The sequence below is a fragment of the Hirundo rustica genome, chromosome 1 (assembly GCF_015227805.2).
Source record: "Hirundo rustica isolate bHirRus1 chromosome 1, bHirRus1.pri.v3, whole genome shotgun sequence".
Classification (NCBI taxonomy): domain Eukaryota; kingdom Metazoa; phylum Chordata; class Aves; order Passeriformes; family Hirundinidae; genus Hirundo; species Hirundo rustica.
In genome coordinates, this window is record NC_053450.1 from 134,844,748 (window position 1) to 134,870,708 (window position 25,961).

General features: G+C 35.0%; 1 protein-coding gene across 5 annotated transcripts in view; it reads left to right on the forward strand.

The window, feature by feature from the left end:
• ABCB1 (ATP binding cassette subfamily B member 1) overlaps positions 1-25,961 on the forward strand; it is a 51,431-nt gene that overhangs the window by 15,744 nt on the left and 9,726 nt on the right. For all 5 annotated transcript variants that reach the window (XM_040058125.2, XM_040058116.2, XM_058419908.1 and 2 more), the window contains 20 exons: positions 252-367; positions 1,111-1,171; positions 2,472-2,619; positions 5,495-5,543; positions 9,017-9,208; positions 9,870-10,041; positions 11,161-11,285; positions 11,990-12,161; positions 13,823-13,936; positions 14,235-14,345; positions 15,412-15,537; positions 15,731-15,934; positions 16,292-16,462; positions 17,623-17,784; positions 19,279-19,461; positions 20,269-20,415; positions 20,741-20,845; positions 22,105-22,182; positions 23,572-23,655; positions 24,651-24,854. In XM_040058125.2, the coding sequence (XP_039914059.1) occupies positions 252-367; positions 1,111-1,171; positions 2,472-2,619; positions 5,495-5,543; positions 9,017-9,208; positions 9,870-10,041; positions 11,161-11,285; positions 11,990-12,161; positions 13,823-13,936; positions 14,235-14,345; positions 15,412-15,537; positions 15,731-15,934; positions 16,292-16,462; positions 17,623-17,784; positions 19,279-19,461; positions 20,269-20,415; positions 20,741-20,845; positions 22,105-22,182; positions 23,572-23,655; positions 24,651-24,854 (2,724 nt within the window). The remainder of the gene's footprint in view (positions 1-251; positions 368-1,110; positions 1,172-2,471; positions 2,620-5,494; positions 5,544-9,016; positions 9,209-9,869; positions 10,042-11,160; positions 11,286-11,989; positions 12,162-13,822; positions 13,937-14,234; positions 14,346-15,411; positions 15,538-15,730; positions 15,935-16,291; positions 16,463-17,622; positions 17,785-19,278; positions 19,462-20,268; positions 20,416-20,740; positions 20,846-22,104; positions 22,183-23,571; positions 23,656-24,650; positions 24,855-25,961) is intronic.

Consider the following 25,961-nt stretch of genomic DNA (forward strand, 5'->3'; position numbering starts at 1 on the left):
TTTGAAATTGAATTGAAATTAAATGAATGACAGAGTTATCAAATAACTAAATAGAGATTATAAACATTTGTAAGAAAACTCCAAACTTCTGGACTTCTTTCAATATGCTTATATTTGTGCGTTATGAATATTCACTTTGCAATATATATTAATAACTTTACCGATTATAAGTATCCATATTTTTCTTTCAAACAGATGATTACTGTCCTCAGCTTAGATTTTGTATTTCTCAGTCAAATATTATTTTACAGGAGACAATCTTCAATAAATTTAAAATGAATTCTGAAGATGAAAAGAAATATACTGCAGATGGAAATCATCATGAGATTGCTGCATCCAGCCAGGGTCATGAATCTGAAGACAAACAGTAAGCATTGTTAAATATAGTAAACATTCTGTGTTGAAGCTTATTAGACTCCATTACTTTGGTTTATATTTTATTGAATTTCATATTTTAAAACTTATTTTACCTTATTTTGTTAGGAAAACCTCGTAAGAGAAAGCTTTGTATTAATGTAAGAGTAACATTGATTGGCACATTTATCTGATGGAAAAAGACTATTTATTTTTTTCCTTTAAAGGACTAAATGTCCACAATACTGACTAGAAAAAATATCTAAAATATGACAGAAATTATGTTGGAATGGAAATATTGGATGCATTTATGTAATCTGCTAAAAATGATCTTAATATTTTTAGTGCATCAGTGAATCAACATTTTACATACCTTGAACATTTTATTTATTCCCCATCCACTATGTACTAAATTTTTCCTCTCTTCTGTTTTGAAATCTATACTGTGCTTTAGTTCACAACTCCCCTGACCAGATAATGGAACTACCAACCCTGTTGGTGTTGTTTCATCCTTGAAGGGGTGAACTCAGAAGAATACAACTTAAATTTACAGTAGCTAGGAGGTGATGCTACTTATATTGGTGAAGATTTAAATAGAAACATCTCAAGAATGCTCAAAAAATCATGTTCATTTTACACAATTGTTTGCTGTAAGATAATTTCATAATTATAGTATAATTGAACTGCATTAATATGTTGAATTAGTATTTCTGCAAAATGTGGTCCATTCTTAAATTCACTACCACATTTTCTTAGCAGGGAAAAGAAGAAGCAGAAGAAAGGGGAAAAACCTAAGATGGTCAGCCCATTTACACTGGTAAGATTTATTCTCTCTAAATGTGTCTACGTATATGTACACACAGGCACATTTCAAAGTGTAATCGAAAATGGTTACATTTATGTTTGTTTCCTGCATATATGATGCTGTGTCTACCAAATATGTTCATACTACAGAATAATGGCTATAGTATAGAAATCAAACAATTTTTTTTGTGGAAGTAGTTATACTAAAGAAGCTGTCTTATTACAGATAAGGATTCTTAAGAGTGTTCCCATATTAATTTTTCATCTTAAACACACCCATACGAGATATTTGTTTGTGAAAGATAGGAATTTCTATGTTCAGTAATTTCTTCTGACACAATGAGAAGGGTGACCATATACTTACAATGAGTGTGGTCTTGTCCTCTAAATTACCAGAGTCAAGTAGTAATCACACTAATTATCTCCATGAGTTATTATTCAATCACCTGAGTCAGCAGTAAAGGGCAATTCCATGCCAGTGATGAAGATTAAAAGTTGTATACTAAAAGGTTCCAGATTCTTTAAAATTTTCTGTATGTTTTTTAAAAGACAAACTTTTAATCTTTAATAAATTAAATCCTAGGTCCTCTTTCAGTCATACTGAAATATTTTATATTTTGTCATTTTAGTGTGTGTAATACACAGCAATGACACTGCAAATAACAGACATAACTATAGTACGTGATGGTGGCTGTGCCCAATTTCTTTGCTTTGTCAGTTTACACTTGTACAATTACATCATACAACTATAATTTACATCAATAAACTTAGTATTTTACAGTACAGAATAAAACCAGTGGTTTTGTAATAGATGAGCTCAAACTTTATTAATTTCAATGGCACAAGGATTTAAGATTTCAATACATTTTTATGATATCTATGGTACATTAGGAACAGTTTTTCTGGCTGCATAAAAATGAATTTACAGTAAAAGTATTTATTGCCTTAGTTGTCATAACACCATTAAAACTTCTTATAACTTGAACTTTAAATGGCAAATTTAAAAAGCATTAATTTCTTATGCCTTGTTTTCCTATGGCTTTTTTTTTTTACCCAGGTTCAGATACTAGTGCATTAAAATGGCACATCTCTGGTTTTGAGAGTTCATATTGTAAAAATGCTTATATAGAAAGAATTTATTCCTGTAAATGTAAATGGTTTAAAAACTGTATTTCTAAAGAGATAAGGTTGTAGTTTTGCCACAGCAGGTGTACAATTGATGGCTTTTTCTTTACTTTCTTGACTTTGTAGACATAGCATTGCATTAGCATTCTAATACAAGAGTTAGAATGAGTTTCTCTTGTCACTTACAGTTTCGATACTCCAGCTGGTCAGATAAATTATTAATGATACTAGGCACTCTGCTGGCAGTAGCCCATGGAAGCAGTCTCCCTTTTGCGATGATAATTTTTGGTGATATGACTGATAGTTTTGTTGCTTCTGGAGACAAAAATTTTTCAGGTAAGAATATATCTGCTGTGACTAGAATAATGGCTCATATTTTAAAAAGAGACAGGGAGATTCATGCATCTTGACAGGAGATACTGATGTCAGAAACCACAGTGTCATACATGATGCAAATTAGTAGCTCATGTTCATTGTAATACAGACACACTATGGTTGGGGGGACATTGTAGTGGGAACCTCCTATAGGCTGCCTGACCAGGAAGACCAAGGAGATGAGGTCCTCTATAGATAGACTGGAGCAGCTTTGCATTTACAAGCCCTGGTCCTCATGGGGGTCTGTAACCACCCCAATAACTGCTGGAGGAACACCACCACCAGGCATAAGCAGTCCAGGAAATTTCTGGGCTGTGTTGATGATAACTTCAAATGACTGAGGAGAGGTGCTATGCTGGACCTTGTTCTTTCTAAAAAGGAGGGACTGGTGGGGAATGTGAATCTCAAGGGAAGCCTGGGCTTCAGTGACCATGAAATGGTGGAGTTTCAGGGCAGCAAGGAGGGACGAGGACAGAAAGCTCAGATCTAGAACCTCAGGAGAGCAGACTTGGACCTCTTCAAGGACCTGCTTGAGAGAGTACCATGGGATAAAGCCTTGGAGTGAAGAGGGGCCCAAGAAAGCTGGTTTATATTCAAGGATGACCTCCTCCAAGCTCAGGAGCGGTGCATTCCAGCAAAGAAGTCAGGCAGAAACACCAGGAGACCTGCATGGATGAACAAGGCGACAAACTCAAACACAAAAAGCAAGCCTGGAGAGGGTGAAAGCAAGGAAAGGTAGCTTGGGAGGAATACAGAGCACCTGTCCAAGAAGCCAGGGATCAGGTTCGAAAAGCTAAAGCCCTGAGAGAATTAAATCTGGCCAGGGATGTCAAGGGCAATAAGAAAGGTTTCTATAGGTAGGTCAGTGATCAAAGGAAGATGAGGGAAAATGTGGACCAGAAGGAAATGGGAGACCTGATCACTTGAGATACGGAAAAGGCCAAGGGACTCAATGATTTTTTTGCCTCAGTCTTCACTGGCAAGTGTTACAGGTGCACTGCCCAAATCACAGAAGGGAAAGGCAGGGACTAGGAGAATGAAGAACTGCCTGCTGTAGGAGAAGGTCAAGTTTGAGAATATCTAAGGTGTCTGCAGGTGCACAAGGTGCAATGCATCTGGGGGCCTGGGGGAGGTGGTGGAGGAAGTTGCTAAGCCACTGTCCATTATATTTGAGATGTCATGGCAGTCTGATGAAGTTCTCATTGACTGAAAAAGGGGGAAACATAGCCCTCATTTTTAAAAACGGAAAAAGGAAGATGCGGGGAACACCAGGCCAGTCAATCTCATCTCTGTGCCCAGCAAGGTCATGAAGCAGATCCTCGTGGAAACTATACTAAGGCACATGGAATATCAGGAGATGATTTAAGATTACCAACATGACTTTTTTTAGGGCAAATAATGCCTGACAAATTTGATGGCATTTTACAGCTGGGTTACTGATTTGGTGTGTAGGGAAGAGCTTGGACGTCACCTACCTGGACTATCTGCAAAGTACTTGACACTGTCCCAATCAACATCTTCAGTAAATTGGAGAGGCATGAGTTTGATGGATGGATCTCTTGGTGGATAAGAAATTGACAGGAGGGCCACACTCAAAGAGTTGTCCAAGTGGAGACCAGTGATGAGTGGACTCTTCAAGAGTCAGTATTGGGACTGACACTGTTTAACAGCTTTGTCAATGACATGGAGAGTGGGATCAAGTGCACCTTCAGGAAGTTTGCCAATGACACCAAGCAGTGCAGTGCAGTTGACATGCCCAAGGGAAGGGGTGCATCCAGAGGGATCTTACAGGCTGGTGAGGTTGGCCTCTGGGAACCTCATGAAGTTCAACAAGACCAAGTGCTAGGTCCTGGATGTGGGCTGGGGAAATCCCAAGCACAAATACAGGCTGGGAGAAAAATAGTTTGAAAACAGCCCTGAGGAGAATGATCTGAAGGTGTTTGTTGACAAGAAGCTCAACATGAGCCAGTACTGTATGCTTACACCCCAGTAAGTAATATCGTGGGCTGCATCAAAAGAATTGTGACCAGCACGTGGAGGGAAGTTATTATATCCTCTCTGCATCCAGATGAGTGCTGAATCCAGCTCTGGGACTCCCAGCATAGGAAGGATATCTTTTGGGGTAACTCCAAAGGAGGGCCATGAACATGATCCAAGGGCTGAAGCACCTCCCTTATGAGGACAGGCTGAGCAAGTTGGGGCTGTTCACCTTGGAGAAGATTCCTGGGAGTCTTTGTAGCAGCTTTTCAGTACCTGAAATAGGGCTACAGGAGAGCTGAAGAGTGACTTTTTACAACAACCTGTAGTAATTGGATGAGGCGTAATGGCTTTAAACTGAAAGAGGGACTAATTAGATGAGATATCAGGAGGAAATTCCTCACTGTGAGTGTGATAGGAGACTGGAACAAGTTTCCCAGAGATGTTGTGGATGCCTGATACCCAGAAGTGTTCAAGGCCATCTTGGATGGGGCCCTGAGCAACCCAGTCTAGTGGAAGGTGTCCCTTTTCATGGTAGAGGGGTTAGAAATGGATGGACCCCTTAAGGTGCTTTCCAACCCAAACCATTCTGTTCTTCTATGTGTGTGTGCTCAGGAAGACTTTTTGATCTCAAATTACAGTGATGTTGTTTTGTAGTCAGTGGAGTTATGACTAACTGAACTATTAGTAACCTTCATTCATGTCCATTAGAATTTCCTTCTTTCTTCCAAGTCAACCTGATTCAAAAGGAGATGTAGCAACTCTAGATATACTGAACAGCATGCAGGAAAACTAATTTGCTAAATCTTGTTCTATTAAATGCATTTATTCTTCTCTTCTTTCTACGGAAACTTGACAGTGAATTTCACTGAAGGTATGCTTCACAAGCTGGAAGAAGATATGACAAGGTAATTAAAAATTGATATTTCCTCTTCTTTTTTTAATGTAGCCACAGATTTCTAGTCAAGACATTCTTCTCTCAAAGGTGTTTTGCACACTTTAAACAACAAAAAACTCAATGATTTAATAATATATGTAACTAAAGATTGGCACAAGTGATTATTTGAGGCCCTGGGAAGATTCTTTAATGTTCCCAGGTTTTCCCAACAATTTCCCTGTAATCTCTTGCTCTGACCCAACCTGACACATTTCAGGGGTGCTCTGTATTCCAGTGAAATATACATTGCCTTCCTTCTTTCGTCTCTTCCTCTGAATTTGTAGAGTAATTGTTATGATAAAAAATTATATTGATTATCATCTGTCAATACCTTGAGCTATGGTAATTCACTTGCAAAAAACAATTGAATTGCCAGATATTGCTACTTTGCTGCCAAAGCATCCATTTCAGCTTAATCACTCTCTACGAGTACATGAATGTAGATTTTAGCAAAATGGGGTTTGGTCTCTTCTCCCAGCTAATAAGCAACAGGAGAAAAGGAAATGGCCTCAAGTTGTGCCAGGGGAGGTTGGATGTTAGAAAAAATACCTTTGTGGAAAGGGTTGTCAAACACTGGAACAGGATGTCCAGGGAAGCAGTTGAGTGACCAGCCTTGGAGGTATTTAAAAGATTTGTGGATGTAAGACTGAAAGACATGTTTTAGTGATGGACTTGGCAGTGCTGAATTAATGGCTGGATGTAAATATCTTAAAGGTCTCTGCCAATGCATACAATTCTATAATCCTGTGAAACTAGCTGGTCTGTAGATAATGAAGATTTAGATTATATGCTACCTTAAATCTAGCATTCTAGAGCAGGAAACAGCAGAAGACAATAGCCAGTAGGTGCTTCTGCAACAAAACTCCATAAAGAAAAGATCAAATAAGAACAAACATAAGCTGCTACTAAATGTATTTTGTTAAGAGCCTTTATTAACCATTGTCCATACACCTGGTTTATGCAGGTTATCTAAAGTTTGTGTGTTTGTTGTGCCACTTCAAGTTCTTTTCTTCAGGTTGAACTCTTTTCTTCATTAGATACTGAAAAATGTCTGATGTATTCCTCAAGGCAATTGTCTTTTTTGAGGAGGAGATAAGGCATTTTCTGTAGTAGCTCTTCCTGGTTTATATCAAAGTGCATTAAATTTTGGGTAACAGTGGATTGTAAACTTACTTACATTCAGTAGCTAATTTTTGCAATTAAAAAACCCCATGACTACACCAAAAAAAACCAAACCAAAACACACCCAAACAACTCTTTACTGTAAAATAAATGAACAAGTTAGGAAAGGTTGTTTCTTAGAAATTAAGAACTTGAATGTAATGAGACTGAATTGAAAAGGAATTGGGAATTATGCTTTATAGGAGAGTTTCTTGCTCCTGCAACATTTCTGTCAGTCTCAGACATGAATATAAGCAATGTCTACAAACTTTCAGTGGAATATACTTTTTCCCAGTGATTTGAAAACAAATTTGAAGGCAGAATTGCAAACTAAACAATGTGTGTGTGGGTGAAGTTATCCTAACTGTTCTGTGTTTAGTAAATACCTGATGCTAGTTGCACAACATTTTCAAAGTCTGTCTTGTATTTATTCTAAAAGAACTTTAAAAATAGTCACAAAAAAAATTCTACATGTGAAATTGTAGAATTTGTTTTGCCCATTATTTAATTGTTGAGTGATCGTGCCCTGTCTTTATCTTGCCCTGTGAGTTCTGAATTATATTTTTCCCTTCAGAGGCTAGTTGAGGAAAGGAAGTGGTAGTGTCCTTCAGTGGGCACGTGGAATCCAGCCAGGGTCAAACCACCACAAAAACTTTGAAATTACAAGCAAGAATAAAAAGACAGCCATAGTTTCTCTTTAGAAAAAGTTGTTTACTGATAAGTGTATTGCTAGCAGCACAGGAATAGGTGTTCTTTTCCAAAGTTTCTAGATAGAGCCTTGACTTGGCATTTTCACTGGTTTGACAAAATTATTTGCACCAAGTCCTTGTTTCTCTAGGAACACCTGCCAGCAGGTTAAATAATGATATAAACTGTTTGCAGGGACAGAGTTCTCACACAGGCGTGTTCAAGTACTGAACTATACATGTGGACGTAGTCGAGATTGTTATTCAGTTTGCCTAAACTCCAACTATTTCTCAAAAGAAGAACTATTATTTTACAATGCAATGTGAATTTACTCTCTGATAAGTTGCAGCAGTGAATTTACAGAATATATTTTATCAGCATGGAATCTGGCAAAGATGTCGCTTTGGATATGATTTGACAGTAAACAAAGTCCAAGCATAAATCAATTCTTTGAAGTGATGTGGCATCATAAAGTAATTGTCTAAAATAATTATTGCTGAATTCAGAATCAGTGTTCTTTGGTTTAGTTTGAGAGGCTATTTTTTTGCCTGTGCAGTTTTAATGGAGCCGAATGTTATTGAGGTCAATATTCAACTAACCAGCATTCTGTTAGGCATTAACCTGATTTTATTTAACAGTTTTGATCAAGTAAATTTCATAATGAGTATAGTTTCAAAGTCCCTAACTAAACTATATATTATAGCTACAAGAAAGATTGGAATAAAATTTCAGAAGTTTAATTTGTAAAGATATTTTCTCTTAGAGCAGAGCATTTCCACACAGGTTCTTGCAATTTGCTCCTTCCAAGTTTCATGTTAAAGTTCTATAAACTCAGTATGCATAACTTAGTAAAAGAGTGAAGATCACATGAGTTCAGAAAAAGGTCATGAGTCACGATTTTGCTAATGGTTTACTTTTATGTAGATACATTATCCTTATAATTACAGGCAATATACATCATGAATATTTAATCATTGGTTTTGGTTGTGTTTTGCAGATTAAATCCATTAAGTTACTTTTTTTAATTCAATTTTTGTGTAAGTTCAAGTATAACTGATTCTGATGTCAGTTCTTCATCAAATCAAAATTGATGTTATTATTTTTAAACAATTTAAAGGTTTACTCAGTGACTCAGATTTACTTCTAGTTTGAGAAATATTGTGATTCGCATACTCCTTGTTTGGATTTGGCACCCTGCTAATAGCGCAGGGCTGAATTAATGTAAAAGTAAAATATCAGTAATGTAAAAGTAAAATATCAGTTATGAATAAAAGAGGAAAGAATTTCTGATCTAATGGCATTTGCTTTCAGTAGATGTACATATAGTAATGCTGTATTCTCAAGTCAGGAAATATTTACTACATCCATGCATTTATTTATTTGCATAGACAGCCAGTTTATAATTTAAATGTCTGTATAATATAGATATATGTGATGTGGTCTCTCTATGAGTCTTAAAAATGCTAGACAGTTTTGGACCTGACACATTTAAGTGAAAAGAACTGTATCAGAAATACAGTTCTAAATTCGCACTGGCAAGGTAATTAAACCAATTTTAACCTGATTTCAGAGAATCTTGCCTTTTTTTTCTTACAGATATGCATACTACTATTCTGGAATAGCAGCTGGTGTTCTTCTTGCTGCTTATATTCAGACTTCGTTCTGGACCTTAGCAGCTGGTCGGCAAATAAAAAAAATTAGAGAAAAATTTTTTCATGCAATTATGAGACAGGAAATTGGATGGTTTGATGTAAATGATGTGGGAGAACTTAACACTCGTCTTCTAGAGTAAGTACACTATACCTTTCCCAATGTTATTTTATCTTGTTAAACATGCGGGACCTAGACATTTTTATTTTTAAATTAAATTATTTCACTGTGAAATGAAGTTTTCAAATTTCCTTTTGGAGAGTCTCTGTGACAGAATCTAATTCTTCTGATACAGGACAGTCACAAAGATGTCAGACAAGCATTTTGTTACATTCCCTTGAACTCCGAGGATGACTAAAGCCCAGCCTATGGTATTACCCCCATGAAGAGAAAACAGTTCATTTCTGGGCACACTGAGGACTGAAAAAGGTGCTGACTCAGCCCAGCAATGTGAACAGCTTTAACTGCATAACGTTGCATACATGAAAGCCTTTATCTTTTATTTCCAAATAGCCCAGAAATACCAAACAGATCAAAAAATTGGAATTAAGAAAGTGAGAATAGTTTTGCACTACTGAAAGAATTTAAACTTTTTCAGACAAAAGCAGGTTTATATTATTACAGTTTCACAAGAAATACAAATTTTTCCTTGGCCACACTACATAATGCTTTACCTTGAAGAGAAATTGTTATTGGGAGCAGTAATTGGATAATAAAGATTGTCTTCCACATGTAACGAAACTGGAAACCTTCCTTGTGCTTTCTACATCTTTCTTCCTCTCTGTAATTTGTTTTTCAGTGATGTCTCCAAGATTAATGATGGAATAGGTGACAAGATTGGATTGCTTGTTCAGGCACTAACAACATTTGTGACAGGATTTATTGTTGGTCTCATAAGAGGATGGAAATTAACCCTGGTAATACTAGCAGTTAGTCCTGTCCTGGGACTTTCAGCAGCCCTCTGGGCAAAGGTAAGTTAACGTACATACAGTGTCAGGTTTTATATTAATGACAGATAATGAAATAAATCTACATATCTGCAAGTCATAGTATTAGAATATGTTGTTTAGAGCCGTTATGGCTTTAGATAGCACTTATGTACATAAGGTCCTAGGTGATCTGTGTATCAGTACCCTCTCATTCAAGGCCAGGTCAGATGGGGCTCTGAGCAACCTGATCTAGTGGAAGGTGTCCCTGCCCATGGCAGAGCAGTTGGAGCTAGATATATTTAAGATCCCGTCCAAGGTCACTCCACAGTTCAACAATCTATGTATTTTGGATGTTATAATTCAAAATAGATTGGGCAGATTTGTTTGATTTGAAGCTGTTTCTGCTAATATAGCACATACAGAGAAGGAAGCAAGATATATGTGTAGATATATGTGTAAATTACATCTGTATAAGTACTTTTTCCTCTTGAAAGGAAAAAAATGAACCTCCTGGAAAATAAGAGAATGAATTAGAAAAAACCTTTGTCTCAGACATAGTTTTTTTCACAGTTGTTAACAGATTTGGTAAGAAATTCTATACAGACCCAGATGAGGGAAGGACCAAATTTCCATGAGACTGGAGTGACTTATATTTTTAAAGTCTTCAGATTTTTACAGTATTTTGTTTCTCTTATATTTCAAAGAGCTTTCAAGATCTGATTCAAGAAAGCTTTCAATGTCTTGAGTGAGAATATTGCAGAAAAGGTAGGATTAGAGAGGTATGTGCCATGTATGTCAACTGGCTGAGTCTTCACGGTCTAAGCTACAGGGCCCTCTGGCTTAGGTAGCCAGAGATAAGAATGAGCTGCGGAGGTCTGCCTGGGGAGAACCGCACCAGCTCACTACGAGTACTCTTCTTAGCTCTTGCACTGAGTGAAAGCAGAGTGGAAAGTCCAGGCCTTAGCTGTCTGCAATGTGTAATGTGTAATTATTTGATTGAATTCAGAGCGTACTTAAGAATTTGGATGTTGGACATTCTGCACTCATGCCTAATATAGTCAAAAGACGTTGTATGGGAAGAGACTAGCTGTGATAAAAGCCATTAGGAGTGCTTGAGCTTATTCTGGTTCTCATATGTCAAAATATTTAATTCTGTATTAGGTTCTCTCTGCTTTCACTGACAAAGAACAAGCTGCATATGCAAAAGCAGGTGCTGTTGCAGAAGAAGTTCTGGCAGCAGTCCGTACTGTAATAGCTTTTGGAGGACAGGAGAAAGAAATTAAAAGGTAAGAGCAATATCTGCTTTCATCAGTGGATTTTAAAGTACTTCAAATGGTTTGTTATTTTCTTGTATATTTTCTGTTGAAAAATGTTTCTTGTACTTTCTGCATTTTTTAATTAATGAGAGATTTTAGAGGCTGTTACAAGGTTTGCTACATGTTGAAAGACAATTAGTTATTTTTCTAGAGTTTATCTGTTGTCTCTGCATTAAAAGGTATTCAAAATGCTTCAAATATCTTACTGTGAGAGCTTTAGATGAAAGATGACCCTGCTCTGTGAAGAGATGATGATAACCTTGGTAGTCTAATCTGATTACTCAGTAGTTGTGAAGGTGCTGATGAATAGTATCTCTATTTCTCCTATACTGTAAAATACAGATCCTGTGATATTTTAAACCTTTTATCTTGAGTAATTCACAATCAAAGTTCACTGATCTGCAGGTTATTTAAGCAACCTAAATGCCAGTCCCTGACCTGAAATGTCCTTTTATTTCTATATGCCAAGTTGACTAATGTTGGCATTTTTAGGGGTTACCTTAGAAAGTCCATGCCTGACTAGGAGGCTTACCTTTAGAAAGTCTTAGGGTTAAATATTTTATGTACCTAACTGCTATACCTCATAAACATTCTTTTCTAATCCATCCACAGTTTTCGTGGTGTCTGCCTTGGTACAAGTGTCAGTCTATTCTGAATGACTATCTTTCTTCCAGATACCATCAAAATTTAGAAGATGCTAAACGGATTGGAATAAGAAAGGCTATTACAGCTAATATTTCCATGGGTGCTGCTTTCTTACTGATATATGCATCGTATGCACTAGCATTCTGGTATGGAACTACTTTGATCTTAAGTGATGAGTACACTATTGGCAAAGTCCTTACAGTAAGTATTAATGAGTAAGTTCTCAGTAACAGTGAGAAATAATAAAGAACAAACATCAAAGTGTTTAATGGGATTTTTTTTTACTATAATGAGAATTATGTCCCAAAATTGGCAAAGTAGCATCCCTTCTTAACAAAAAAATTCTCCCCACAAAAGCCTACATGTTGTTTCTATAGGATCTCAAAATCTACATGAACCCAAATAAAACATATATGATTTTCAACTGTTCCTATATGTTTTCTGAATTTCATAAGATCAGACTGGTATAGAAACAGTTCAATCAAAAACTGAAGTACAATATTCTTTCTAGTTGCTATTTGTTTTCAGAGGGCTGAATATATTTTCAAGATGCAGAAACAAATACTTTCAGAGAGCTGAATATATTTTCAGGGTGCAGAAACAAATATTTTTTTTAGTTGTTGTGTGGTCTAAGTAGATAATTTTCTTAATGTTTTGCTTATGTTTTACACCATAAGAGCTTGGAATCACTGCTCAGTATTTTTAGAAATTGAGGGGGATAAACATATACTTGTGATTATGGAAATATGTCACCATCTAACTGAAGGAAGAAAACCATAACACTTAAGTCATAACTTAAATTCTTCTCTTGATGTGGAGACCATTCTAATTTTGTATGAAATATGAAGTAAACAGGGTAAAAAGAATAACTTTGTGAACCATGATGAAACCCTGCCATGTGACCATGTTCTTTTTTTTTTTTTTAACTACCTGTTTAATTTATGAATCACTTCATATTATGAAGTTTGTGAAAAATGTCTCTCTTATGTGTTTTTGGCTCTTTTGATCCTTTTGTACAGTTTGGCATATGGAACCTCTCAGTGAAGTTCATGACCTTATGTGTAATTTATTCTGTTCAAAGTCCTTGCAAATTCTATAGCAAAACGTCTTTGTTGTAGTTCACCAAATGATGTTTTTATAACATGGATGATGCATTATAATGTGTAGAATCTGTGAATAGCCCTTGTTCAATATGATGGATGTGGCAGACTTTGCTCTGTCTACTGTCGCCGTTATGATCTCTGAGCAGTGTGGTTTAATTGCTTTTGTTTTGATACTAACTGAAAGCAATAAATCGTGCTATTCTGAGAAAAATGTTAATATTTTTCTTCTGCGGCTGTTTCTTGTTTTCTTGCACTTCATTCTCCTTCATCGAAGCAGGGGATCCTTTATTACTTTGTGATGAAGAAACTGGGTTTCTATACTTCTATTTCACTGTCTCCGTGAAAGCAGAATGCTAGTGTTTTGTATATCTGTTGTTCTGCTGGAAGATATGTAATACACTGTCTGGTCTTTGGCCATAGAATGAATCAGTACAATAAATCCTGAGGCATCAAGTGCAATTCTAATTTTTTTGTCATAGACTTTAAAAGTTTGAGTCACTTTTTTTACTTTTTCTCAATATATTTGCAAAAATAATGTTGTACAGCACCTCAGTTCTCATCTGAACCTTAAAAAGCCTTTTCTTAATGTTTTTCTCTGCTTAAGAGAAACCTTTTCAGTTTTGCTTTAATTCTGGATCCCTTAAATTTCCATTAACAGACATGGAACCTCCTTACCCAAAAATTATTAATGTAAATAAATAAATAAAAAAATCTGCTTAAATAAGAATGAATATATGCCTCTGTAAACATTTCTTTCAGGTCTTTTTCTCTGTATTGATTGGAGCTTTCAGTATTGGACAGACTGCTCCAAGCATAGAGGCATTCGCTAGTGCAAGAGGAGCTGCCTATACGGTCTTTAATATAATAGACAATGTGAGTATCTTTGCCCTCACTATTTCAAAACTTCTTTTGAAGGTAGGAGACCCTTCTTTTTAAAGACAAGAACTAAATTCACAGAAAAACTTAATGGAAAAATTTTAAAAGTATTCTTGCATGAACATATCAATGTAGCAATGAGGGAGCAAAACATCTCACAATTCAGATCTTTCAGAAATCTCACCCAAATTACTTAAAAAAAACACTTTTAATGTTTCTGCAGAATATTGGTGCATTCAAAGACTTCTTTATTAAAAATATACTTCTTTTTTTTTTTTTTTTTTTTTTTTCCCAGGAACCTCAAATTGACAGCTATTCAGAGACAGGTTACAAACCAGACCACATAAAAGGGAACTTGGAATTCAAAAATGTTTACTTCAATTATCCATCCAGACCAGATGTTGAGGTACTGTAATTGAAGTCTTATATTTATATATATTACAGTTGAACATACGGATAATGTGTTAGGAAAAAAATCATTAAAAAGTCACATAAATTAACTTTTGTTGAAAATCTAACAATTTCAGGTTGATTCCCTAATGTATGTAAAACTACCTTGTCATCAAAGAGATTTTAGCTAGATTTATTTCCACCCTAGGTAAACATGCTAAGGTTCTTGAATAATTTTTTTGTCTAAAGCTCTAGTTAGTGTGGCTATGCTAAAAACCATAAATATATATTACTATCAGAATCTAAGTTCACAATCCTAACTCAAGTGTTTGTGTATAGTAATAATAATGAGTTAATAAGTTTTAAAATTATTTAAATGCAGCTCTGTTATGAGTGTGTCTGAACCAGAAAAAAAGAGAAAGCAGCTCCAGCAAGGACTTGATATATATGGAATAGAGGTCAGAATCTGTATTTGTCTAGACAGAGAATAAGTTTCCTTTTTAAAGCACTGTCGTATATCGAGAATCTTAATGCAGTGATGATAGACAATGTATGAATCATTCCTGAAAATATTTCCATGGAGAGTGTCTTTGCACTACATAACTACATCCTTCCTTACCTTCACTGACCTTGATAAAGGGACCTTACTTTTGATAGGCAGAAAGGAAATACACTCAGCTTTTAACCATGACTTTTACATAGCTTCTCTGTAGTCTGCATGATGCATTAAAGAAAAAAGTGAGGCAACATACTACAGAAATTTTGCATCATATTTTTCTGTATATTTTAGTAACAAGTAGTAGTACTACTACTTTTTTTTTTGTCATATGAACTGGTTCATGAGACAGGTAATTATGAAGTGTGTTGTATAATACATTGATACTGAACCAATTGTGATGTAATTATAAGGAAAATTAAGCTGAAGTCATCAGTTAGCCAACATTTAAACCCACATGTTTATAAATTTCATTTTTTACCAGATTCTGCTAGAAATATGAAGGTTATTTTATTCTAGTCTTTCAAATTTACCTTGACATTTCTGAATACTTTTTTGATTTTGACCAACCTTCTTATATGGACAGATACTGAAGGGCTTGAATCTCAAGATTAATTCTGGCCAGACAGTGGCCCTGGTTGGTGGCAGTGGCTGTGGGAAAAGTACAACTGTTCAGCTCATCCAGAGATTTTATGATCCCAAGGAAGGCATGGTAAGACACCTCAAGTGAGATGACAGCCCTGCGTGTCACACATGTTGAAAGCCTGGCTCCAGCCTCACTGCTCCTGTCAATTTTCCAATGACATGGGGAAGTCTCCCCTTAAATGGCACATGCTGGCATGGAGAGAGAGGTTCCTTGATCAAAACTTGTAGTAAACAGTTTTTGTCTGCTCTCTTTTGTTTAGGTTACCATTGATGGGGAGGATATTAGGACCTTGAACGTAAGGTATCTGCGGGAGGTTATTGGTGTGGTGAATCAAGAGCCCGTGCTCTTTGCCACTACCATTGCAGAAAACATTCGTTACGGCCGTGAGGATGTCACCATGGAGGAGATTGAAAAAGCCACCAAGGAAGCAAATGCTTATGACTTCATCATGAAGCTACCCAACGTAAGCAGATCAGCTCTCCTGCTGAAACTAAACCTTCTTGTGCCAAATAGTCCCTCAGAAGTAATGCATGTTGAGACAGGAAACTATCGCTGGACCTGTGAATATGCAGAGCTATACAGGGCTTCCTCATAACTTTTGAGAATAATGTTAATTTTATATCTTCAGGCAATGATTTGGCTGTCACTTGAAGAACTACTAGAATTCCAGGAACACAAATGATTAGTCAGGTTTATCCAAGTAGGTGTTTATTCCTGTAGAGAAAGGAGGAGAGGTTACTGGGCATTTCTGGCATTACTGACATCTTTAGTGGAAGGACCGTGCCACTGAGTGTTTTCAATACATGTGTTTGTCTTGCAGAAGTTTGAAACTGTGGTTGGAGAAAGAGGGGCACAGCTCAGTGGAGGCCAGAAGCAAAGAATAGCAATTGCCCGAGCGCTGGTTCGCAATCCTAAAATTCTTCTGCTTGATGAGGCAACATCAGCTTTGGATACTGAGAGTGAATCAATTGTGCAGGCAGCACTGGACAAGGTCAGTAGCGTTTTAAAATTAAGCATGTAAGCAGGAGCCTAATATTTACTTCTTTCTTGGGTCTTTTGTTGAAAAGAGAAACACATAAAAACACAAAATGAAAACTTTAATTCGGCAAATATTTTTTTGTACAGAGAATTTTTGATTTCCTGCAGGTATACGGAGAGAAATCTAATTTCTGCTTAGAAGATGTAATCATATTTTCTGCATTATTAAGCTTAAACCAACATTTTCTCGGTGTAAATACCATCCTTGTCCATTATCTGTCTTACTGCCATTCCTGTTGTCAGTCACCTGTCCTCGTTGAGCTTCATGAGGATCTCCTGGGCCTGCTCCTTAGGCCTGTCAGAAACCTTCTGAATGCCATCCTTTCCCTCAAGTGAATAAACTGCACCGCTCAGCTTGATGTCACCCACAGACTCGCCAAGTGTTCACTCAGTCCCATTTATCAGTATCAGTGTTGAAGGTATTGAATAGTATGGCTCCCGGTATGGACCTCTCGAGGGACATCACTGAAGATGAAGTCCATGCAGGTTCCAACAGAATTCCACTGCTCGGGATCATTACTTTCATTATTTAAACTAAAATTTGCTTGATCACTTTAAAACAGCCTCATAATTAAAATGTGATATTTGCAAAATTTAGTGTATTATGCTTATAAATATCCAAAGAAAGGTACTTAGTTGAAATATAATTCGCATGAAATTGTAGAGAAATTTATTTTTTATTGTAGTCTCTTGAGTTAGCAATGACTTAGAGCTCCAAACACTGATATTTTTAAAAGTGAGTGTAAAATATTTTCTAATGTTTCTAAGTATAAATTCTCCATGGATTTCAAGGTTTGAGTGAGCAACTGTGGGCCTATATATAAAAAATTCTAGCATTTAAAAATTTTTAGGGTTTGTAACATTCTAAAATTTTATATATTGAGATGTATTTGATATATTTATGTGCCACAGTGAAAGATGATCTCTAATATTCTATTTCAAGGTTTAAATTATATTTCTGTTTTAAGGAACTCATTGAATTTTTTTTTTTGAAGGTTATATTTTTCTGTGAATCATTAAATGTTTCTTTTAGGTCCTATTCAACTCTGCGATGAAGATGAACAGTTTATGCATTTACTTACAAATACTCACACTAAGCATTGCTATTTTTAGGCAAGGGAAGGACGCACCACAGTTGTGGTAGCTCATCGACTATCAACAGTCCGAAATGCAGATATGATAGCTGTGTTTGAAGGTGGAGTCATCAAAGAGCAAGGGAATCATGTTAAATTGCTTGAGAGAAAGGGAATCTACCACAAACTTGTTAACATGCAGGTACTTTTGTCTCTCTCTCTCATTTTCTTTTTTTTTTCCCATATCCGTAGTCATTTTAGCAGAAGTATGGAAAATTCTGCAGCATATTTTGATAACAGCAAAAAACCCATGTACTTTGAAAGGAGAGTAATAATTTGAAAGACCAGTAGTTTTGGTACAAGACTTGTTTAAACCCAGGATTGTACATTTTTAATCTTCTAGGTATTTAAATTTAAAAGATTTTTTTATGTTTTTCTTTCATGCAGTTTATGTAGAGCAGATAACTACAGTAGTTTGCTATTCTATTACTTGTTCTTAGTCTGATAAAAGGTAAAATACAGTAGCTGACACTGGAAGAATAAGTTGTTAAGAATTCCTTTCTAAAGAAAAAAAAAGTGTTGGAATAGAAGGAAAAGTAAAATAATGCAGCTATGCCAAGAGCAAAAATATTTTCTTAACTTATATAGACAGAAAAAAAGAGATTGCAAATTGTAATAAATTTCCGAAATATATTACTTATTAGATGAAGACCAAGATACTTTGATACTTACATCCCAGTGTGATCATTAGGTTATAGCAGATTTTCATTGTAGCCTTTGTTTTACTGCATAACCACTATGTTTATTAAATAAACTGAAACTGCCATCAGTATGGCAGACTGAAGGGGTCAACCAAACCAATTGAAATATTTCTTCATGGGAGAATGCATTTGGTTACCTTAGATTCAAGGTAACTTTGTATCCAAGCAAATGCAAATGTGGGGAAAATGAGGAAATATACAACGAAAAGAAAATTTTAAAACCATTTAAAAAGAAAATAAAAATCTGAAAGCAAATAAAAAGAGATATTTTTATTAGTAGTGCAAAAAAGGCAGTAAAAAATAAAAAAAAATCTGGAAAAAATTAAACACAAATTGAAAGCAACTTTGAATCCAATTGTTATCAAATACCTCAGGGGTGGATAGACAATTATTTATTCTCTCAAAGAGACTGGCAAAAGTACCGTCAATGGTACGGCTCTTTTCCAGGCTGCTCTAATTTTTCCGTCAGTCCGTTTTTGACTTGTTTCATGCTGAACTTCCTTACTCCATTTAAAGTCAACAATTCTTAAGTGTGTTCTGCAGTGAAGGCGGTAATGTTTTATCACTTCATAAATAAACTGTATATCCCCCAAGAACTCATTCTAAAAGATCACAAGAGGAATGCAAAGGGTTTACCCTCAATTTAAAACTTTTTTTTAATTCATTAAAGAAGAGCAGCTACTCTCAGCCCCCTGTCCTCCACTTACTATAAGTTCATGAGAGATGCAAAACTCATAAATGACTAAAGCTCTGAAGATAGAGCTCTAATAAATATGATACTGACTTTCATATCTCCTTAAGGCATTATATGTTGTTTCCCCCGTATCCCTTTCAACTGAAACAAAGTTACTTTTACTTTGATTACCTCATAATTTTGAAAGTTTGAAGTAATATATGCATATTTAATCTTCGCATCATATTCTTCTCACTTTTAGGCAATAGAAGCTGAAGTCCCATCATCAGAAAATTACGAGAATGCACGTAGTGTCAAAAACAGTGAATATGAGCCAGAACCTGAAGAATCCTTAACTAAAGGATTGAGAAGACGATCAACTCGGAGAAGCATGAAAAAGCCAGGAGAGCAAAATGAGAGCCTTGATGAGGAAAAAACATCACCTGTAAGAGTCTTGCAGAGCAGTTGGTAAACTTGATTCCTTTAAACAAAGTTTGTTAAATTCATTCTCCTGCTGAAAAAGAGTACAAGAAGAAGGAGACATTTGATAGGGGTGAAGAGGACATGAGAATTTTTAAAAACTAAATAGCCTTTGACTGATAATATTAATAACTTTCTTTTTTAGTCTCAACATAAATGATAATAGAAATAAAGTGGTAATTAAAAATCTATATCAAAGATGATGAGTTTATTATTGAAAATAAATTTCCTTTAAAAGAAATATACTTACTTATATTTACATACCATACCAACATATTCTATATAGGTTACACATCCATTTTTCGATAAGAAACAAAATATTTAGCCCAACATAACAACTCTTAGAACAAAACTCACAAACTCCCCTCCTCAAGAATACAACTGCATTCATATTCACAGCAATTATTTTGCCCTTATAAATTGCTTAATGAACAATTATTTTAATTAATCAAGCCATGGATTACACACAGCAATATGCCCAGAATGAGTAGTTCAGTCATCACTGGCCAATACCAAAGTATTCACCAACAAAAATATATGGGTAAACTAACATAAAAGGACAAGAGCTGTAGATATAGTGTACAGATCTTCCTTCCTTGTGTTAGAATAACAAAAAAAAAAAGTACAATCATTTATTCATGTTATTAAAAACTATACTTTTTTGTTTCCCCTGAATATATTCTGGGAATAGGAAATTGATTATTAATCTCTCATTTTTTCTGTATTTGTCCAATACATTCATGTTTGTCCTAACGCAATTCACATTCTTTAGGCAGAAGAACTACCTCCAGTTTCATTTCTGAAAATTATGAAGTTGAACAAAACTGAATGGCCATACTTTGTAGCTGGAACCTTGTGTGCAATTATCAATGGAGCTTTACAACCTTCATTTTCAGTCATATTTTCTGAAATTATAGGGGTAAGTTGGAGTAAAATAAGCAAGAAACTATAAGCCCAGAAAATTTATTTCTAATAAATTAGGTTAAAAACAACCACTGCACAATGAAGCTCAAGAGTGGATGAAGCACTCTTGAAAAAATCTGAAAAATTGTATGACATTTACAAAATGCTAAAAGTCTTGCTACAACCTGAAGTATGCTTGTTATACATTAAATATTATGTAACATATGATCAAATTCCATATGAATGCAATTGACTACAAAAAAAAGTTACTGAGAAAGATGACAGTATTTTAGATTGTTAGTTAATTTCATAAAAATGTTGTTTCAAATTTTATTTTATAGATTTTTTCAGAGACTGACAAGGACATCTTAAGAAAAAAGAGCAACTTATATTCACTGCTGTTTTTAGGACTTGGGATAATTTCCTTTTTTACTTTCTTTTTACAGGTATGTTTTATTATTTTAACCTTATACAATTGTTTGTCATGTTTTAGAAACAAGATCTGAAATATACTAAAAATTTGCACCTTCATAATATGTCTCCAACTCAGACCAGAACCTGTATTTATGGTTCTAGATGTGTCTTGTGCGGAAACTTTTTTGACCTAGAGCTGCTTGCGTTTAAGAGTCTTTTGAACCTATTTAGACCTCTTAACTTCAGAAATTCCCATCTTGTTTGTCAGTCAGACGCTTCTCAGCACAAAACTCTGGGTTGTCTCACCCTTTTTCCATTGCCAACTAACAGGCAACTTCTCTAGCCCTTCCATTCTACCACCCCTCTCTCACTCTCAAGCCTCCCTATTTGAATCTGTTAGTAATTGAAAATCTATCAATCTCCTGCCTTCGTTCTCCAGTTTTTTACTTCCCTAATCCTTTCTTTGTCCAAGGGAACATCCCATATTTCTCCTGTGGGAGTCCCCAAAGGCTCCTAGGCCCAGTTTGCCAGGTAACACTTATCAGACTGATACTCAGTTCCTCCTGCTGAAATACTAAGGGTTGTACCTGCTACAACAGTGCCACTTAAAATGAAAAAAAAAAAAAAAAAAAAAAGTAATCATATTAAATATTTTTATAACAGTTCTGGCTTATAATTTAGGAACACGGTATAGTTTTATCTGTTAAATGAGCACACAAAGCGAAATAACAATGTGCACTTGGGACAGCAGCATAAACAGTCTCTTGCAGAAGCCTGTTTTATTTATGGAATTTCTTGTTGCACAAGAAAAAAAAGGCCTTGAGAAGGCTGAGTAGTACAGGGCTGTGATAGGTTTGCTCAGTTTATAAATGTTCAGATAATGTTTTAAATTTGACTGATGCATTTGACTTCAATGAACTCAGGTTGCCTTACAAAGTCTTTAATCTAAAATGAATTACCTAAATGCCATTTGTTTAAATCTGACTTAGATTGACTCAGGCATATGAAGTTACAGGGTTGATTAGTGACCTTCTCCTTAAAGCACGCTGGTGAAGCAGTGCTGGGAAATATTGCTATGCTTCCTATATTTTTTTCAAAAATAGTATTTGAATGTCTGTACCATGACCTACTAGAATTTATATATACTAAATCTGGTTTTACATTTGCTTTCTGCAAACAGGACTGCAATATTTTTTACTTTGATATTGTAGAGGTTATTTATCTAAAATATTTCTGGAATAAACATAAACAGTGTAATACTATAATAAGCATTGTACTTTTTCTCAAACAGGGTTTCACATTTGGCAAAGCTGGAGAAATTCTTACAATGAGGCTTCGATTCATGGCATTTAAAGCAATGCTTAGGCAGGTAAAGATGATAAATATTTTGATTTTCAGGGTTTTAAAAAAAATTGATGGTATTGGTATAAAATAACTGTATTCTACATCACTCTGTCATACAGAGAAGATTGTTTAAATCAGACTAGAAACAAATTTGATTAGTTATGTGTGGTTATGCAAAGTGTCCTAAGAGGGAGAGTCTTAAATCAATACAAGAGCTTTTTATGTACTCCTTGCAAAGACTTAGTTTTCCAGCCAAGTTACAAGGGCCTGACAATTTGATGTGCACCAGCAGTATCCCATTATCTGTTAATTTTCCTGCTTTTCTTTTTTGTGCCCTTTCTCCCTTAAAGAAATTCAACACAACTTACACTGTAACTCTTACTTCAAATGTCTGATTTAAATTGTGATATGTACAGACATGTGGTTTTTAAAATTTATTAGAATTCTCTGTCCAAGCACCTGACTCTATAATTGTTTATGCAATAATAAGATTGTGTATTGAAAACTAACCCCCCTTTCAGGGAGTTAAAATATAAATAGAATGTAATGTTGTGAAGTAATTCTAAATTGACCTTAATTTGCCATTATTTCAGGATCAGTATTTTAGATTTTGAAATACAAAATATAATAGTTATGAGGATTTAAGTCTTGCACATAAAGCTACATGTAGACACAGAATTTGATTCATGTGAACATGACTATTTTCAATGTGACAGAAAACTGTTGTAGTCTGAAAAATTATGATTTATAGATCAGCCATACTAAAAATCTAATGAAAAGGCAATCTTACAATTGAGTCTTGAGGTCACAAATTCCTGTGATACATTACCAGGACTTCATTCAATGCATATTACACATGACAGTTTAAATTAGATATTGGGTCACATGGTGAATAAATCATAAACTGTGTACCTGATCCCAACAATTAACTTTGATCAGATAGACCAGTTTGGTTTTTTGGTTGGTTGAGTTTGGTTTTTGTTGTTCTTGTCTTTGTTAGTGTCTCATAGCTTCTAAATAAGCTTCTTCAATATGGGAAGAAACAAAGCAAGGTGTATCTTGTTTTCAACCTGAAAAGTCTTTACATTTAGCACTTCCCCAAACAGCTTTGTAACCATGAGGATTGTGACCAAAGAGTCCTCTCCTCCAAGGAGAATCAGTGAAGGAGCAGCAGTGAGGGAGGGTAAATTTTGCTTTTGTGAATCTCCCAGCTGCTCCCCTCCCTTCTCAGTACTGACAATGAATACATCAATGATTCACAAGGTTACACTCCTTTCTAAATATATTCAATGTGCAATGACAGAATTACACATTTAAATATGTTGGACTGAGGCACTGCCACATACCAGATTTACTTAGCAGTCTATTTGAAATGTCCAAAATCTGGTCTTAAAATTAATTTTTCTTATTATAGGATATGGGCTGGTTTGATAATCCTAAAAATAGCACTGGAGCATTAACTACAAGACTTGCTAATGATGCCTCTCAAGTGAAAGGAGTAAGTAAAATTTTGGGTTGGAAGTTTTCATATTTAGTTTAACGTGTAATGAAGTTGCAGCTTGGTTTTGACTGGCTGGATAACAGTCTTGATTTTGACAACTAAAATGCACTAGGAAAAAATAGCTGGGAGGGAATAAACTTTATGAATGTACTTTATGAAAATTATGGTAATATATATTAACAGACTAATTTCCAAATATTTTTTCCCTGAAATTTACCATTGTGCTGTATCATGATCTTCATTATTAAACAAATGAATTGGGAATCTCTTACCTAAGAAGTCTTTTTAAAGAAGTTTTATTCACCTGAAGACATGCAACTAAATTTCTTCAGTTTATGATCTCCTGCTTTTTTTTTTTTTTTTTTTTTTTTGGTTGTACAGATTTCTTAGTTAAAAAAAAAAAAAGAACTGTGAAAAACTGACTTCCTTTTCTCTGTTACTTTTTGGATAATCATTAAAAGTAAAAGTACATTCAGGGGTCTGTAATATCAAGCTAAAGTACAAGGAATGTAATTATTTGTGTATGCTTGCGTAAATTTTTATGGCTACATGAAGTTATGTGCTGGTTTTTTTTCTGAACTGAAGAGTTCTGAAGTATCTTTGGCTTTATTTCCATAGGAAAAGTTAAATATTTAATTTTCTTCTTCATTGGGCTCTGTGTGATGACTTGTAAAGCTATCTCTGTGATCTAGAAAATATGACAGATTTTAATGTTTAGCTGTAAATGTGAGTATGTGATGAAGGTGAAGTTTGTTCAGTTTCAAGTGCAGAATTTAGAAATTGCAGAGTAAATCTAAGTTATCAGAATATGGGAAAAGAAGAATTAAATATGATCTAGATAATTTTTTACACAAACATTTAAAGAACTCCCGTTTTACTGAGTTAAGACTTTCTAAGCAGTGTTTGGAGAATCAGGAATTTTGAGGATGAAAATGCTTTCCTTATTTAAAATGCAGTTATGTTAGTAAGAAATGCCTTTTTTCTTTCTCCAGGCAACTGGTGTCAGACTAGCATTAATAGCCCAAAACATAGCCAACCTGGGGACTGGAATTATTATATCATTAGTTTATGGCTGGAAGCTGACCCTGCTACTTTTAGCTGTTGTGCCCATCATTGCAGTGGCAGGAATGATTGAAATGAAGATGTTGGCTGGGCATGCTAAGAAAGATAAACGAGAGCTGGAAACTGCAGGAAAGGTGGGTCTAGAGAAATTAATCTATTTCCGTATAATGTATACAGTCATATTTACCAATTTACCAACATCCATTGTTAATGGATGTACAACTTCTGAATACAGAGCATTTCACAATATGAAAGTTCCAAAGACAGCCAGGTACACTAGTAGACCCACAGAGCATCACACCTCTTCAATAACAATCAAAGACTTATGTTATTAACCTATTAATATTTTTTGTCGTTGTTAAATATCAGAATGTGCTAAACACAATTCAGGCTTATTCTCTTCTCATTGCTCTTCTAGACATCTTTGTTTTCCTTATGTTGCAACCATCCGCATTTTGACATTCTCTTTCTTTTTTCCCATCGTCCCTTTTTGGTATGCTATCTATCTTATGTTTATCACACTGCTCTTTTTTTCTCTTCCCTTCTTCGTCTTATTAATGTTTGCAGTGATAATATGTATAATATCCACTGGTTTCTGTTTGCCATTCCTTTGTTTCTTGAGTGGAAGAGAAAGATGAGAACTGAAAAGCAAGAAGGCTAGACTTTTGTTTAACAAATTAAATGAAGGCATTTAATGTCACTTCATTCCAAAAATCCTTTTGGGACAGAACAACTATTTCATCACTTCCCAGATATTGCTTTCTTCAAGGTAAAATTTTTCTAAAATCTCTTCCTATGTCCTACTGTTTTTAAAAGTTGCTGAAAAATAATTCATCTAAGGTCTTGCAATTCATTTCCTTTCCTTTCAACTGGGTACATTTCTTCTGCTTCTCTCTAAGGGGTGAGCATTTATGTTGTTTTGTTGCAATATGTGACAGAAAATAGTTGACAATTCTTGGAATAGACACTAAAGACTTTCTTAATGCAGCATATTGTGAAGAATCATCACAGATGTTACAAGTATTTATGGTGTTTTTCCAAAACTTAAAAAATTACTTTCTTTTCATAGTAATGTGAGTGTCCCTTCTCAAGGCCACCTAAGCAAGCACTGTACTATAGGCATTTTACTCAATTTTCATTTTTAAAAAAATACGGGATTTTTTCAGTAAAAATAGCATTCCACCTGGAAAATTTGCTTCCTGCAAAGAGTTTCTGAACTTATGTTACTAAAAACCCCTTAC